The sequence below is a fragment of the Rutilus rutilus genome, assembly GCF_951802725.1.
Source record: "Rutilus rutilus genome assembly, chromosome: 4".
In the NCBI taxonomy this organism is placed as follows: Eukaryota; Metazoa; Chordata; class Actinopteri; order Cypriniformes; family Leuciscidae; genus Rutilus; species Rutilus rutilus.
Window position 1 is genome coordinate 42,504,737 of NC_140212.1, and position 16,472 is coordinate 42,521,208.

General features: G+C 42.5%; 1 protein-coding gene across 1 annotated transcript in view; it reads right to left on the reverse strand.

The window, feature by feature from the left end:
• Nucleotides 1-8,634: 8,634 nt before the first annotated feature.
• Nucleotides 8,635-16,472, reverse strand: part of LOC311289836 (NACHT, LRR and PYD domains-containing protein 3-like) — a gene marked incomplete at both ends in the record, with an annotated part of 31,439 nt that continues 23,601 nt past the window's right edge. The window contains 3 exons of the mRNA XM_084408082.1: nt 8,635-8,831; nt 9,304-9,412; nt 10,554-10,696. Coding sequence (XP_084264208.1) covers nt 8,635-8,831; nt 9,304-9,412; nt 10,554-10,696 — 449 coding nt within the window. The remainder of the gene's footprint in view (nt 8,832-9,303; nt 9,413-10,553; nt 10,697-16,472) is intronic.

Below are 16,472 nucleotides of genomic sequence, written 5' to 3' on the forward strand. Positions count from 1 at the left end.
AAACTTAACTAAAAAACATCAACTAAACAAATAAATGAATAGACATTACTGCAAAACAGTTACTTCCTTTAAATAAAGCAACATGCAGCGTATTTCAATGTTTCTTGTTCTTCTCCTGGACTGAAGCACAGGCTCAACTCTTCAGCACAATGCTGACCCACAAAAGGCAGACCTCTGCAGGATGTTTTCAAAATCTTCTTGAGCAGATTTAAAATTACAGCTCAAGCAGTGGCGGAGGCAGAAAAGTAGATGATGGGTGGGCCTCTAAAAGTGAGGGTGGGCCAGAATAATTCACATCATCCAATGTTTTTCAACTGGCTTTATTTGGGAGAAAAAATAAATGATGGACCGGCCCTCAGTGGCGCCAACTAGGGGTGTACATCGGAAAGTTCATCACAATACGATACGATATTGATTCTCTCAGCCAGCGATATGATATTTGCCGATACCTCAAAAAATTCTGCGATACGATTCGATTCAGGGCTATATCGATCGATTAATCGATATTTAGATATTATGTTCACACAACCAGTTACGTTTTTATTAGCTCACAAATGCAACTAAAATATATAACATGGACGTTTAATCAAACTCTTTGAAAATTGCACACCCTCTCCCAATTGGGACATTTACAACAGAAGAGGTCATTTGCAAGTACTCCGTTCTTGTTCATTTTCATAAATCCAAGTAAGTGCATTCCAAGTAATATCAATCAAACTGCAGCTGGGTTGTTTTGATTAATAATAATAATAACTTAAAAAATACAGGTAAATTACAAAATTAAAAGTTAATTGAAAGTATGTTTTTTATACATTAAAAGTTAGTTTTTTAGCAGATACATTCACATTTCATGTTTCAGAGTTAAACAAAACCAAGTAATTGCTAAATAATACAACACTCGGTTAATCTTTGTAACGTTAATTTCCTCAGCTGACATAGACGCCTGACAAACGTTATTGTTGTGATTAACGTACACGCAATACAGTGAGCTTTTCCCTCACCACTAAACGAGCTGCTTTAGTAAGGTTCCATGAGGTTTCAGCTTTTATTTTCCTTTTACGCCCTGAAGAAGTTATCACGGGTTCATCAAGTTCATTGAAATTATCCATCCTCGATCACTTTTAGTCAGCTTTGACGAAACTCCTCTTAGCTTGCGCGTCTTTTCGAAGTGACATCTGACCTGAATACTGCGCGCTGAGTCGCTAAAACGGGTGCTACTGCTTGTCTGTTTCTGCTGTAAAACATGAACTTGCGATGCCTTGACAGTGGACAATACCGGCTTTTGTGACAAAACGTGTTTAGGGTTCAGTCAGTCTTGTCAGGCGTCCATTTCAGCAGAGGAGATTAACGTTATAAAGACACACCGACAGACAGTATGGTGAGTAAACGAAAATGCCCGCTTTGGTGGAAGGATGTTATGTGAGAATGTGGAGAGTGTCATAATAAAGCTACCATATATCGATATTTTACATGTGGCATCGATGCATCGTATCGTTAGACGTTAAATCGATGCATCGATCCATATCGATGTATTGTTACACCCCTAGCGCCAACTCACTAAAAGTCAAGGTATGTCAAGTTCAAATGATGTTATTTAATCTAACAATATTACGTGACAATATCAATTCAAGTAAGTCAAAAACGACAGATAAGAACAAGACAAAACTGCAGTTACAACATTAACCAACAGCACAAACCGATTTAAAACTTAAAAAATATATTTCCAAAATGTACAATTAATTTATTGATTGCACTATAAAAAAAATAAAGATAGAGGTGATTAAATAACAAACATGTAAAACAACAACATCAAAACAATAAGAAATCTCATAACAAAAGGGACACATAATAGTTACTCCACCTTCCCAGAAAACCACAACACACAAGTTTCACAAATTAGGCCTGTTGTATGCCCTAGTGGCAGTTTTGGCCTGCTTCACAACTTCTGCAGGGGGTTCGTATCTGAAGCAGGGTTCAAGACTGCTCATTTTCATTGTCATGATTGATTAGATTAGATTAGATTAGATTAGATTAGTTCCCTTTCGTAAAGGGAACTCCCGCTGCATCGATACTCGATACTTTGGGGAATGCCTTCGGCATGAAGCGTCTGAAGTCAACTATGGAACTATCCCAATCTTGATTGGTGCAACGTCACCCGTGACGTCGCATGTGACGGTGATCCGGAAGCTACAAAAGGGTCACAGGAACCAGGAAATGTTAGCTTCTGGTCTTCAGCAAGCGCTCTATGTCATCTTGTCTGTTCTATTTGGTGTTGTCTGTCCCGTGAAAAGAGTATTATTTATGGTGAATAAAAGAGAAGCTATTCAGGCAGTGTGCGTCCCCTTGCCCACGTTATTTAAGCGAGGGTGACACACACTCGCTTTGTGTAGTTTGTCTGGGAGTGGAGCATGCACGAGCGGTGCTCGAGGGCGCTGTCTGTGCAAACTGTTTTCAATGAAAAAGCTCCGCTCCCGTTTGAGCTTGTTCGATCAATTAGATCAGGCTCGCGTTTCCAGTGCATCAGGTCCCGCGTCTGTTGAGGCAGCGCGCCGCTTGTATGCATAGGATTCGCACGTGGGGCTGGCATATGATACTGAGACGGTTGCGACCCTTTCTCAGTGTTTATTAACCAGCTCCACTGGTCTCGCGCACGGTTCGGAAGCCCGCGCTGCGGCTTCTTCCGACCGTGTTAAAGACAGAGCGTTTGATTCGATCAAATAGATCAGGCTCGCGTTTCCAGTGCATCAGGTCCCGCGTCTGTTGAGGCAGCGCGCTACTTGTATGCATGGGATTCGCACGTGGGGCTGGCATATAATACTGAGACGGTTGCGACCCTTTCTCAGTGTTTATTAACCAGCTCCACTGGTCTCGCGCACGGTTCGGAAGCCCGCGCTGCGGCTTCTTCCGACCGTGTTAAAGACACAGCGTTTGATTTATCTGGCTCCGAGGAGTTAGATATTATTTATCAACACTGAATCACGTGGATATGGGGATTCGCCACCCCATATTCCCGTTAGTGAGGAGTTGCTGGAGATTGTAATCTGGGCAGTGGTTCAATTAAATGTTAAATGGCCATATAATAAGCAGGAAGCGACTAAGAAAAATAAAATGAATGAGCGCTTCCTGCAGACCCAGTCACAATCTTCGTGTCAGAGCCTTCCCTTTTTTCACTGATCTCCATACTGAGGTATCGAGATCGTGGAAAAATCCATTTTCATCTCAATTATTTCCCCCCCATGTATATATTTACTCATCCATTAGGGAATCTAATGAAAATGGTTATGAGGTGATGGCTCGGGTTGAGGAATATTTTGCGAAATATTTTCTCCCCGACATTGCGTCACCCCTGATAGCTCAGACACTTCCCTCCAAATCTCGTACATCGAATTTGTTAGGGAAAGCATATATGGCGGTGGGTCGAGCCGGTGCATGCCCACACACAATGGGGTTATTACAGGCATATCTGGCTGACCTCCTCAAGCAGGTGGATGATAACTGGGAGGTCTCACTCAATGGTATTACTGAATTTCATAGAGTAGCTGACTTATCTCTTCGTATTATTAAAGAGACGGTCCGTGCTATTGGCCGTTCTATGGCAGCACTAGTCGTCTCAGAGAGACATTTATGGCTTAATCGCTTGTGGATCGGGGAGAAAGACAGGGCTTTCCTTCTCGATGCTCCCCTTTCACCTTCCGGCCTCTTTGGCGACGCGGCAAGATCCGTTGTCGAGAGGCTTCAGGAGGCAGAGCGACAATCAGCTATCCCCAGTTGTCAGTCCAGGTCTCATGGGGTTGCTGCCAGGGGGCAGCCTCATGGGACAGCCGCCAGCTCCTCATATTTTGAGAAGGTTTCCTCTCGTGCCCCCCCGTATAAGGCTTGGGGCCAGAAGAAACTTTCTCGCACGAAGCACTCCATACCGAAGACAGGTCTGAGGACTGTCTCTCGGGCTAAGATGGCTTCAACTAAGAGGTCTTGTCGTAACACGCAGACCCTTATGGGCATTCCCCCAGGAGAGCGAGTACAGGAGTCTCGCCCCCTTATGCAGCCCTTAGGAAATCGATGTTTGCTTCCCGCCGCCGATGGCGCTTCGGGACACATCGGCTTCCAGCGAACACAAATCGCAGTATCTGCCCGATAACGTTGCGGCCCTGTCGAGTTCGCCGCCTCTCAGGAGGTCTGTAGAGAGCATATTTCGGTTAGTTCCTGCCAGTTAGCTGCTTCAGGTCACCGAAGCCATTTGGAAATTTATAGCCGAGGCCAGTCTCGAGGGACTGGTCCCCATAATGGCATATTTAGACACCCCGAGGGGTCTTCAAAATATATCCTAGGGGGTCCTGCTTACAGTGGAGCTAATATACAAATATTATCTACTAAGGGTGGTTCACATGTCGGCCAGCCCCGAGCAGGGTCGGTTCTTGGAACAGGAAGTCTAGTCCCTCTTAACACAGGAAACCTCAAAGTGGGCTCTTCCTTGGTTACGGGAGCCTGGGTTCTACAGCTGGCACTTCATAGTTCCTATGAGGGGGGGAGTTAGGCCTTATTTTGGATCTCATGGTACTGGATCAACCTCCGAGGGGGTTCAGATTCAAGTTATCGACTGTTAGTCAGACCAGCTCCGAGGACTGGTCTGTCTTGATAGATCCACAAGCTCCTTAACTCCTCTTTCCCTTCTAACCCTATCACAGGAAGTTTCCGGATCCGCTTTTGGGGGGAAAAGCGCATCAGTTCTGGACTCTTCCAGTCGGCCTAGCCTTATCCCCTCGCACCTTCACTAAATGTATGGACACGGCCCTTGCTCCATTGAGACTTCAGGGGGTCCGTATCTTATAGATGACTGGCTCATTTTGGCTCAGTCGAAAAGAACTAGCAATTCAACATCGAGATGTTGTTTTGCGTCATCTGAGGTGTGTGGGGTTGAGACTCAATGTGAAGGAAAGTTCCTTAACTCCTCTTCAGAGGACTACGTCCCTGGGAGTAGAGTGGGACTTAGTCACGATGCGGGCACAATTGTCTCCTGCTCGTATAAATACTATCTTAAACACATTGAAGAGTATTAGGTTAGGCCAGGCTATCACTGTCAAACACTTTCAAGGAGTTTTGGGTCTTATGGCTGCAGCTTCCACGGTAGTACCCTTTGGTCTGCTCCATATGAGGGCCTTGCAGTGGTGGCTCAGGAACAAGGGTTTTTGTCCTCTGGGAAACCCTTTTCGTACGATCAGAGTTACGCGCAGATGCCTTCGTTCTCTTGTCGTATGGAAGAAACCATGGTTCCTGTCTCAGGGCCCGGTTTTGTGAGCACCATGTGAGAGAAAAACTCTGACCACGGATGCGTCCCTAACGGGCTGGGGTACGGTTATGGAGGGCCGTTACACCCGAGGTACTTGGAAAGACCATCATCTCACATTGCATATTAATCGCTTGGAGATGTTGGCCGTATTTTTGCCCTGAGGCACTTCCTTGTAGACCTCAGAGGCCATCATGTTCTTGTTAGGACAGACAATATGTCGGTGGTCTCTTATATCAACTGCCAAGGGAGGATTGAGACCTCGCCCTCTTTGTAGACTGGCGCATCAAATTCTTCTTTGGTCCCAGGACAAATTTCTCTCCATCAGATCTATTTATATTCCTGGGGTTGATAATATGGGAGCAGACATCCTGTCGAGGCAGGGGCTGAGGCCCGGGGAATGGCGGCTCCACCCTGAAGTGGTTGAGCTTATATGGAGAGAGTTTGGCCGGGCGGAGGTTGACCTGTTTCGCTTATCATGAGAACTCTCATTGCCCGCTCTGGTACTCTCTCTCACATCCAGCTCCTTTGGGCTTGGATGCCATGGTACAGATGTGGCCGAGGTCACATCTGTACACTTTTCCCCCGATCGCTCTGCTCCCTGGGGTTCTAGAAAGGGTCAGGAGGTACGGAGTGAGACTACTCCTTGTAGCTCCGTACTGGCAGGCCCGAATTTGGTTTTCGGACCTTATTAGTCTCTTGGAGAGTTCTCCATGGAAAATTCCTATTAGGAGAGATCTTCTGTCTCAGGCTGATGGTACATTATTTCATCCCCGACCAGAGTAATGGAGACTATGGGTCTGGCCCCTGAGGGGGTCACACCCATAATTAGGTTGCCCTTTCCACCGAGGTGGTCAGGACATCCATACTAGAACCCCACTCTACTAGGAACTAAACAATTAAGTTAGGGAGGGCATTGAACCCAGTTTATTACTGCCCACTGGCTTCAGTACTGGTGTTCCATCCCGCTCTCTAACGGGATCTCCTGTTCATGCTTAGGGCCTCTGTGGCGGCCTCAGTGCCCTCCGCAAGCCTCTAAGGGTGTTCTCGAAAGGACGTTCCCACTGAAACTCCATGTTCCTGTAGATTGGAGGATGAATCCTTTTCATCCAGCCTATTGGCATCAGGCTGATGGGTTATCCCTGGCACCCATCATGTCCTGTGGGTGAGGTATACGAATATATATTTGAGATATATAAGTATATATAGGAGAATCTATTGAGTCTGCTTCCTGCTCGTCTTACTCCCTGGAAGAGTGGTGGTGCTGCCCCCTCTTACTTGCTAGCGTGGGAGCCACTCAACGTTATTTTTGCCCGGTACTGAGGTACCTGTAGGCAATGTTAAGATTCTTCGGGTATTCCATCCTCCATCGCATGTGTCGGATGGTCAAGGTCGTAGCCTTTGAGGTTCCTACATTAGGCCTTAGGCTGAGAGGAGTCAGTCCATCTAGTTATGCATCAAGGGTTAGGAGCTATTCCCTTTATTAAGAGTACAGTTGGTTATCTAAAACCACTTATATTTGAAGTACAAGGTGCGCTTTTGCTTTCACCTCTCATCTAATATTTTCTACGGTCTGGGGCTCCCATCCATGAGGTCAGTCGAGCCTCCGGCTCCAGACCTCCCCTTCTTGCACCAAATCTTATGACAAGCTAGTTTGGATCTGCCCTCCACTCATTCTATCGTCCGTGAGTGTGCCAGATGCTTTACACCAGGGCGTTTTCTCTCAGTGTGGCGGCGTGGGTATTTGTTCCCCAAAGTATCGAGTATCGATGCAGCGGGAGTTCCCTTTACGAAAGGGAACGTCTCGGGTTACGTATGTAACCCTCGTTCCCTGAGTAGGGAACGAGACGCTGCATCCCTCGGCCACACTTTTCGCGCCCCTGAGAACGACTTGCTTTGACCAATTAGAAGCTAACATTTCCTGGTTCCTGTGACCCTTTTGTAGCTTCCGGATCACCGTCACATGCGACGTCACGGGTGACGTTGCACCAATCAAGATTGGGATAGTTCCATAGTTGACTTCAGACGCTTCATGCCGAAGGCATTCCCCAAAGTATCGAGTATCGATGCAGCGTCTCGTTCCCTACTCAGGGAACGAGGGTTACATACGTAACCCGAGACGATTTCTTTATTTGTCATTGTTCAATTTCACATACAACACATTTTTTTAGACTCTCCAATGTATACAGGTAAGAGTAGTTAAATACATATTGCAATCAAGGCCATATTGCTCATAAATAAATAAAGTGCTCGTAGTGCTTCACATAAGTTATCTTGTGTGTCAAGAATGTGTTGTTGTGATGATGATGGTTTGGGGATGTATTTTCAGTTCATAGTTCATTATCGTGATAGCTTTGGGATAGAAGCTGTTCATGAGTCTCATTGTGCGTGATTTGATAGACCTGTAGCGTTTTCCGGATGGCAGTAGTTCAAATAAGTGATGGGCTGGGTGATACGGATCGTTCAGAATGTTGTGTGTTTTCTGCAGACAACGAGAGGTAAAAATGTCATCCAGGGCAGGTAGCGTTTGTTTGTAATGTTCTGTGCGGTCTTTAGTACTCTCTGCAAGGCTTTTTTATCAGGTGCCAAGCTTCCTCCATACCACACCAGCATTCCATATGTGAGGACACTTTCAACGGAACAGCGGTAGAATGACACCAATAGCCGTTGTGACAGGTTTATTCTCCTAAGCATTCTTAAGAAATACAGCCGCTTTTGTGCCTTCTTGACTAACGCTGTGGTGTTTGTAGTCCATGAAAGGTCCTCAGAGATGTGTGTGCCCAAAAATTTAAAGCTAGACACTCTCTCCACTAGTCTTGTGAAGAAATAATCAGTATGGGTTTCATGACCTTATTTCAGTGACAATTTTTTGTTGTATTTTCACAAACCACGCATAAATGTCATTATCTCAAAAGTACAAACTTTTACACACATGCTGCTGACATATTATTGTAGCAGAGTTTGTGCTGAATACAGTGTAATCAGACTTTAGCCATGAAAATGTCACAAGTAACAGAAATAAGCACAAATGTCAGAGCATGTCAGAACACCTCCAGGGCCAGAAAACACCTCAGACCCCAGAGGGTTAATATATGCCTGTGCATATGTGGTACTTAGTAAATAATAAACTATCAATAAACAACTCAAAACATGCCAATACGTGGAGAGCTGAGCCGCTGCGTGTGCACGCACCGCCATCTTTGTCTGACCAGTCCTTTGTTTGATGACAGGGTGCCATTAAGTGACAGTCTGTTCCTGGTGTCAGTCTTGTTTAGGCCAATAACTGAAAAGGTTCGCTCAGCATCCGCATTTGAGTGTGGCAGGCTCAACAGAATCTGGGCAACCTTTGATCATTTGGGGAATTTTAAAATGCCACTTGCCCGATTCTTCAGACTTCCAAGGTATCCCCATAGGCGGTCCATCCTGTAGTACTCGCCATCCTCATTTGTCCTGATGACCGCTTCTCCCCAGATGGATGCTGGGATATCCTCCTTCTCCATCATTTGAATCTCCAAGAACTCATCATTTAGCTGGTTCTGCTCCCTGGCTGGTAATAGGGCAGGAGATGGTTGAATCTAAACAGACATATATTGGTTTGAGAAAAGTGTCTTTGCAGCAGAAACAGAATGAACCAATATCACTCTACAGCCCAGATGGTTGCATACATACCTATGAACAAAGTAGAGCGCATCATCCAAGCTGGTATCCATTTTTTGTCTGAAGTCAACAAATCTTGAATGCTCCAGCATAGGGTCATGTAGTGGGAGCTTAGCTGTGGCATACTCGACTGCTTTGACAAAAAGCTCCTGGCTGCAACATGGAACTTTTTAGCAGAGTCCTTTTTTAGCAGCAACACCTGCTTCCACAAGGCGGTTTAATGTCGTCCTTGTTGTGAAGCCAACAGCAAGCTGAGAATCTAAAAGGTATGTATGGATAATTTAGTGCTTAGAGTAATAGAAGACCTGCATACAATGCAAGCATTATATAAAACCTTTGTTTTTGTTACTCCTAATATTCACCTGGCAATTGGCTCTCCTCATCCCTGAGGTCCACTGTGTCCACATTGACCCCTCTAAAAGCTCCTTGTTTCAAGAACTTGGACAGGAGTTTCTTGATGAAAAACCTGATCTTGAATACACAAATAAAAGTAAAAGTCTTAGGTTATCAAAAATACGGACTCTCACACATTACCCTAAAAAATATACCCCCTTGAAAATTATCCCTATTTGCACAATTACTTAAGGCACAGGGCTAAAATAACTCTAAAATAGTTAAGTGAATAGTATAGTAGACAAATAACTTTGAATATATTTGAGAGTGCAACTACAAATAACAAACTAAATGCAACAATAAGTGTTGGCCGCTGGAAGAGCAGGTTGAAATGTGTAAATATTATCAGTGTCGACTGGTAGAATAGGAGATGGATCTCCGACATTGGGTCCTGAAACACTTCACATAGCCTGACACACCTGGCTTGCTTCTCATCTGTGAAGTTAAAGAACAGGCACATCCAAACAAATGAATAATAATTTGAAACATTCTCATATTCCTTACAACTGTATCAACTTGTGACAAACCAAAAACATTTTTGCAAAGAAAATGATACATTGTAACATTAAATGGAAATATCATTCATCAAATAGGTTTCAAAATCCTCTAAACTAGGCTTATACTTACGGATGCTTCCAAAATAACTCCTGAGTGCATTATAGAGACGTAGAATCTGACTGACCACCATCTCCAAACTAAGCCATCTTGTGCTCACATGCAGCAGTGTCTCCATGTAGCCTGTGTCACAAAAAGTACAGAACTCTGTGATGATGAAAAATATAGATTACAGCAATCAAGCAGTTCAATGATTTAAGAGAAAAAAATTATGTATTACTATTATCTGTATGCAAACTATATCTTGAGAACTGAAATGGGTGCTCAACATCAAACCCTGTGTTCTGGAAGGATTTATTTTCTTTTTAAAGAAGGAATGTTAACGCAAATGGGACAGGTTTCCTAAGGAACACCAAATTAACATTAATAGTCTATGTGCCATTATGTGGTTTCTTATTTGAGCTTGAACTACATCATCTTTATAATGCTATGATTAGACTAATTGAGCAATTTACCTCACTGTACACTGTGACATGGGCAACCTAGGATGAACACTGAAGGGTTTTCTTTCATCACTCTCAACTTGATAGAGTTCCTGTCTCCCATATTGACGCTGGCATTGTCCACAGAAAGAGCAATGCAATTCTTCCATGGTATACTGTGCCCTTTCAACAGAGTCCATCTTGCTGAATATGGTTGCCGCAGTGCCACAGCCTTCTCCAGTTGTTATTCCCATATCCAAAAATCTATGGGCATCCCCATTGGTCTCACAGATTTTGACAGTCAAAGGGTTCATCTTTTCCTTTCCTTAAGAACAAGCCACAAGTTTTACACAATCAGACAATAACTGAATCTGCCATCGTCATTGTCAGTAAACAGTAACAGTAAAGCAGCAGTTCAAGCAATGCACGACTTGTCATTCTCTAAACCTATTCTATGTTGGATTGATTAGTTGTTGGATTCAAGCACCATGTAAAAGCCTAATGGGAGAGGGAAATAATAAAAAGGTCACCTGTATCATTGGACCCATCTGTCGACAGACTGAATGGTTTACTCCTCATGTTGCTCAGCAGCTCGTTCAGCAAATAAGGACTAATTGAATTGTTGATGATGGCTGATGTTTTTGTTCTTGCGGAACAATATTTCTTGGCAATTTTAGAACCAGGAAAGCATTCTTTGAATAGTGAGCTGAGGTGATCTGCAAAGGCTAATGGGATATTGTGGCTGACCAGGGTCACTGCCACTTTGACCTCTGCCCTTCTAGTCTGTAAAAAAATGATGAGTTTACATCTGAGGTAAAATATGTGCAAATGCATAGCCAAAGCACACGTATGAAGAGATTGCATTCAAATTATCACCTGAGTGTCCAGATTCATCTCTTCAGCCTTCGAACAAACAAATCTATCTATTTTTTTGGTACTGTCAAGGATTTTTTTGTTTTTTGATGTGACTCTCTCTGGTGATATGCCGCTGAACATCTGCCCTGCCCTGATGCTTGCATTCCAACTCATGCCGGCAGACTTCACACCAAAAGTGAAATTCAGTAGTGCCTGGTGTAATGAAAGGCCACTCTTTAGTCCAGGCACTGATAAATTTGGAATTGTAAGCAGCAGCCCCTGATTTTGCCTTTTTATTCTGCTTGACTGTTGGCTCTGTGCTTGTATCTTCCTTCTCCTGCTCCTGCTCCTCCTCCTCCTTCTTCTTCTCCTCCTCCTTCTTCTCCTCTTCCTCCACCAGCACCTCATCATTCAACACCACCACTTCTTCATTGTCTTTCTCCACTCTTTCCTCTATCTAAATTCCTCTATCTTTCCTCATGCCTTATAATGACATAGTAGCCTAATCATAACCCAGTACATTTCCATTAAAATTACATGCCTAGATTTTCCTGTGCTAACACTGGTAAGACAGGTTCATATTTTGAGTTGTGGTGGGGTATCAGGTGGAGGGCACACTGTCCACCTTTTAATGAATAGGTAGCCTAGTGTAACATTTTTCTTTTTGCTAACAAACAACTGAACAATTAATTATGTGACTAGCTTACCTGCTGAAGCTCTACTTGATTCTTCTCCTCTCCATGTCCATCCTCCGTCTTTCTTTTAAAATATTTCAGCAAGCTCATCTAACAAAACGTAATTTGTACCATGAACCTATTTTTATTGAGCAATTAGCTAGCCCACATAACGCACGTCAGACAACGTTTGTGTGGCGAGTGGCGTCAGGTACTTGAGGGAACTGTATGAAACAATTATATAACGGTCGACTACGCCACCCGGTATATACCGGGAACTCAGCCCCAAGACAAGGGGCGCACAGGTTCGTAACCAAAGGAAATGGGTGAGCAGAGAGACATAGGCCAGGGAGTACTAAAGATGAAGCAGCTTTATTCAAATACAAAATTTAAAACCATCAATACATTAACATCAAGGGCTCAATATTCACATGTCAAAAAGAAAAGGAAAACACTTTACAAAACTTCAAAATAAAGAAATAATAAATACAAACAGACAGGGTCACAATCGCCCGCACACGTGACGAGCGAGCCGGCCAGAAAACAGGCACGCTTCTCACGTTGCTCTCACTCCTTGGCGAGAAATTCTCTGCGCCCAAAGTTGTAAACACACACAAAGTTTACTATAACAAAAGTCGACCGGAATAAGCCCAGGCAAGGCAGCAGTGCGTTACGTCAACAGACGCGCATCTCGTCCAGCAATATAGAGGTGAAACCCTTGCTCTCGTCACTCAATCGGAAATGTTCTCAGCGCAGCACTATACGTGTTCGCTGGCCTCAACATGCCGCTGGTTGCTCGTCAATGAACTCAAAACCCGGGGCAGCCTGTGCACGGCCGTACAGAGCCGAGACGGCACTTCAGCTACTCTCCCATTCATAAATGGCGGCCTCCGTAAAGGGGCGGTACAGGTGTCAACGCATCCCAAGTGACAAAAACCTCCCCATTTTATACCATTACACCAGACTGCTGATAGGTTCAATGTTTTCACATGACACTGGCCAATGATCAACACGGGTACACTTCACCCTGCTACATTTGCAACTATAGTTGAAGTCTGTACTCTTGGCACACAGACTGATTAGGCAAGGCTACGTCTGTAGTGACAAGGCACAGCATTTTATTATCTGCTTACCTTGATTGTCATCCAAACTTTCAAACGTGCATCAGTGGGCTCCGACTCCGAACCATGCTCCGAACCTATGCTCTGAACTCTGAACTTTTCACACACAACTGACGTATCAGGTGCAAGGTTTTCAGCGAATCAACGATCAGAGAATACTGATCAGATACTGGCAGATGCTGTGGGCCTTAAATTCCTCTCCTGTCATTAATACGCTGTGGTCTAGTCTAGTCATTAACAGAAAATTATAGGATTGAGAGGGGAGAAAAATGACATTTCTTGCGTGTAGGTGAGAGCGAGATGCATGAGAGTTGGCAACCCTGAGGCAGGACACCCAGAGAGAGACCATCACTGCGCTCTCACATACAGGGCAGGACACACAGAGAGAGACCATCAATAATATGACCTTTGATCCATTTTGAACTTTAACATGCCATATTTGAAGGCCTGAGAGTTATTTTGTACCTATAATATCCAGGTGCATCTGTAGGAGACATGTTGCTTCCACATTACATCTCAGGGCATTTTATGGTCTCTCTCTTTAAATCTAAATCTAGTTTAAGGAAATTTTTTACAGAACATATAATAAGGTTGTCTCATCATAATTCAAACACACACACATTTCAAACCAGCATTACACACAAACTTAAGTTGTACTTTAAAATGAATATAAATGAAATGATTATAGCATTCAATATAAAAAGAAACGTCTAACTAAATTTACTGAAACACAATGAACCAGTTATTTTAATTTTAGATTAAAAAAAAAAAAGTATTGAAGAAGTAGTTCCTTACACAGCAATGACCATACCATGAATGAATTGGATAACAAAAATCCGAAAAGTTTAAAGTCAAGTCAAGTCACCTTTATTTATATAGCGCTTTTTACAATACAGATTGTATCAAAGCAGCTTCACATTGATAACATGAAAATAATACAACAAAGTTTATTTCTAGAAGAAAATTGTGTTATCGTCCACCCTAAGTAAGGCATATCAATAATATTGTTGAATATTAAATGTCCCTAACTAAGCAAACCAAAAGCCAAGGCAAAGTTGAAATATAAAACCTGTTTCCTGAAGTGCTTCTCACTCCAATGCCCGACAGTCTCTGAGACTCGGCGCCCTGGATGAAACATTGTTAATGTTTTGTTTGTGCTATATTTATTACAAAGCATAATCTTAAAAGTTTAAAATATAATTAAAATTAAAAGATTGTTTAAAATAAATCTTTAAAGTATTATTTAAATTAAATCTTTAAAGTCGTAATAAAACAAATCTTCTAAATCTTAAGACCTATGGAAAAAACTTGACTTAAACTTAAAGTATATTTTTTATTTATCAGGGCACATGTGAAAATTTGGGGTCTCACAAGTCATCTCACACATGTGAAATGTTCAATAATTCCTAAAGTTGGATCTGTAAGAAAATCACCACATATCTTCAGAGAGAGAGAGCAACAATGAAAACATTTAGAACCTGTGGTGCCTCAGGCTGCCCCCATTGACGGGATGCTTATAAGGTCCTTCTGATCACCACCACATCTTCAGAGAAAGAAGTTCCTTGACAATCATTAATGATAGTTTCAGGATATAGGCTGACAGACCAGAAGTGCCTCTGTGCATCATGTCGTAAAACTTCTTCAAAGATTGTGTCCCCACTAAACTCTCTTTTGTTCAGCATCCACGTAGCTTGTGGGAGTGGCATTTTCCTCACACAGGCAGCCCTATAGGCCATAGAGCACTGAGGCTATGGCTCTAGTGGCCATATTCTATGAGAAATGTACATTTAATTTAAATGTTTAAGATTAAAAACTAAAAAGGGTATACATTAATTATTTACCAATGCATGCGGATATAAAAACAGAACTATATTTTGTGTTGAAAACATATACTCAGTTCTTCAATAAGTAGAAATAATTAATTTAATTGATAATATTCTAATACATTCTTAGATAAATATGTATATATATTTACAGCTCTGGAAAAAAAAAGAGAACACTGCAAAATTATCAGTTTCTCTGGTTTTACTATTTATAGGTATGTGTTTGGGTAAAATTAACATTTTTGTTTTATTCCATAAACTACTAACAACATTTCTCCCAAATTCCAAATAAAAATATTGTCATTTAGAGCATTTATTTGCAGAAAACGCCCACTGGTCAAAATAACAAAAAAGATGCAGTGTTGTCAGACCTCGAATAATGGAAAGAACATAAGTTCATATTCATTTTTAAACAACACAATACTAATAGTGATACTTTTGCAGTGGTCTTTTAATTTTTTCCAGAGCTGTATACACACACACACACACACACACACACACACACACACTATATTGGCAAAAGTTTTGGGACACCCCAGCAAATCATTAAATTCAGTTGTATATAAAATTAATCACACAGGCATGCAGACTGCTTCTACTAACATTTGTGAAAGAATAGGTCGCTCTCAGGAGCTCAGTGAATTCAAGCGTGGTACCGTGGTAGGTTGCCATCTGTGCAATTATGCAATAAAAATTCTCTGGAGTGACAAATCACGTTTCTCTGTCTGGCTATCCGATGGACGAGTCTGGGTTTGGTGGTTGCCAGGAGAACAGTACTTGCCTGACTGCATTGTGTCAGGTGTAAAGTTTGGTGGAGGGGGGATTATGGTGTGGGGTTGTTTTTCAGGGGTTGGACTTGGCCCCTTAGTTCCAGTGAAAAGGAACTCTTAATGCTTCAGCATACCAAGACATTTTGGACAATTTCATGCTCCCAGCTTTGTGGGAACAGTTTCGGGATGTTCCTGTTCCAACATGACTGCGCACCAGCGCACAAAGCAAGGTCCATAAAGACATGGATGAGCGAGTTTGGTGTGGAGGAACTTGACTGGCTTGCAGAGTCCTGACCTCAACCCGTTAGAACACCTTTGGGATGAATTAGAGCGGAGACTGAAAATTTGGATGGCTTGGAACCCAAATAAACAACCCCACACCATAATCCCCCCTCCACCAAAACGTTACTTTTAAATTAAACCAGAAAAGACATGTAAACATATAAGACATATAAACATAATAAATAAATACATAAAATATTACTACTATGTAAGGGAATTGACAGTTAAAGACCCAAGAACCAGATATGATGAATGAAGACCCGGAGTCAGAGGTTAAATCAACTGAATAAAGTTTTACTGAAGAATAGTTTACAGTTTACGGTTTAAACACTCAGCTAGGAGTTCATAGGCCGCTCTGCTGTACATTCACAAAACCACAACAATTATTATCTACACATGTAACTAAGCTATGTCATTACTTCAGATTGATTGATTGTGATTGGTTAAGAAATAGATCAACTTATAAAAATATCCACAAATGGACTGATAGACAGAAGAATATCTCCATTGATTAAACGGATGACACATGGATTCTGGTTTTAGGCATGAAGTGACCCTCCGAGGTGAATAGTCAGA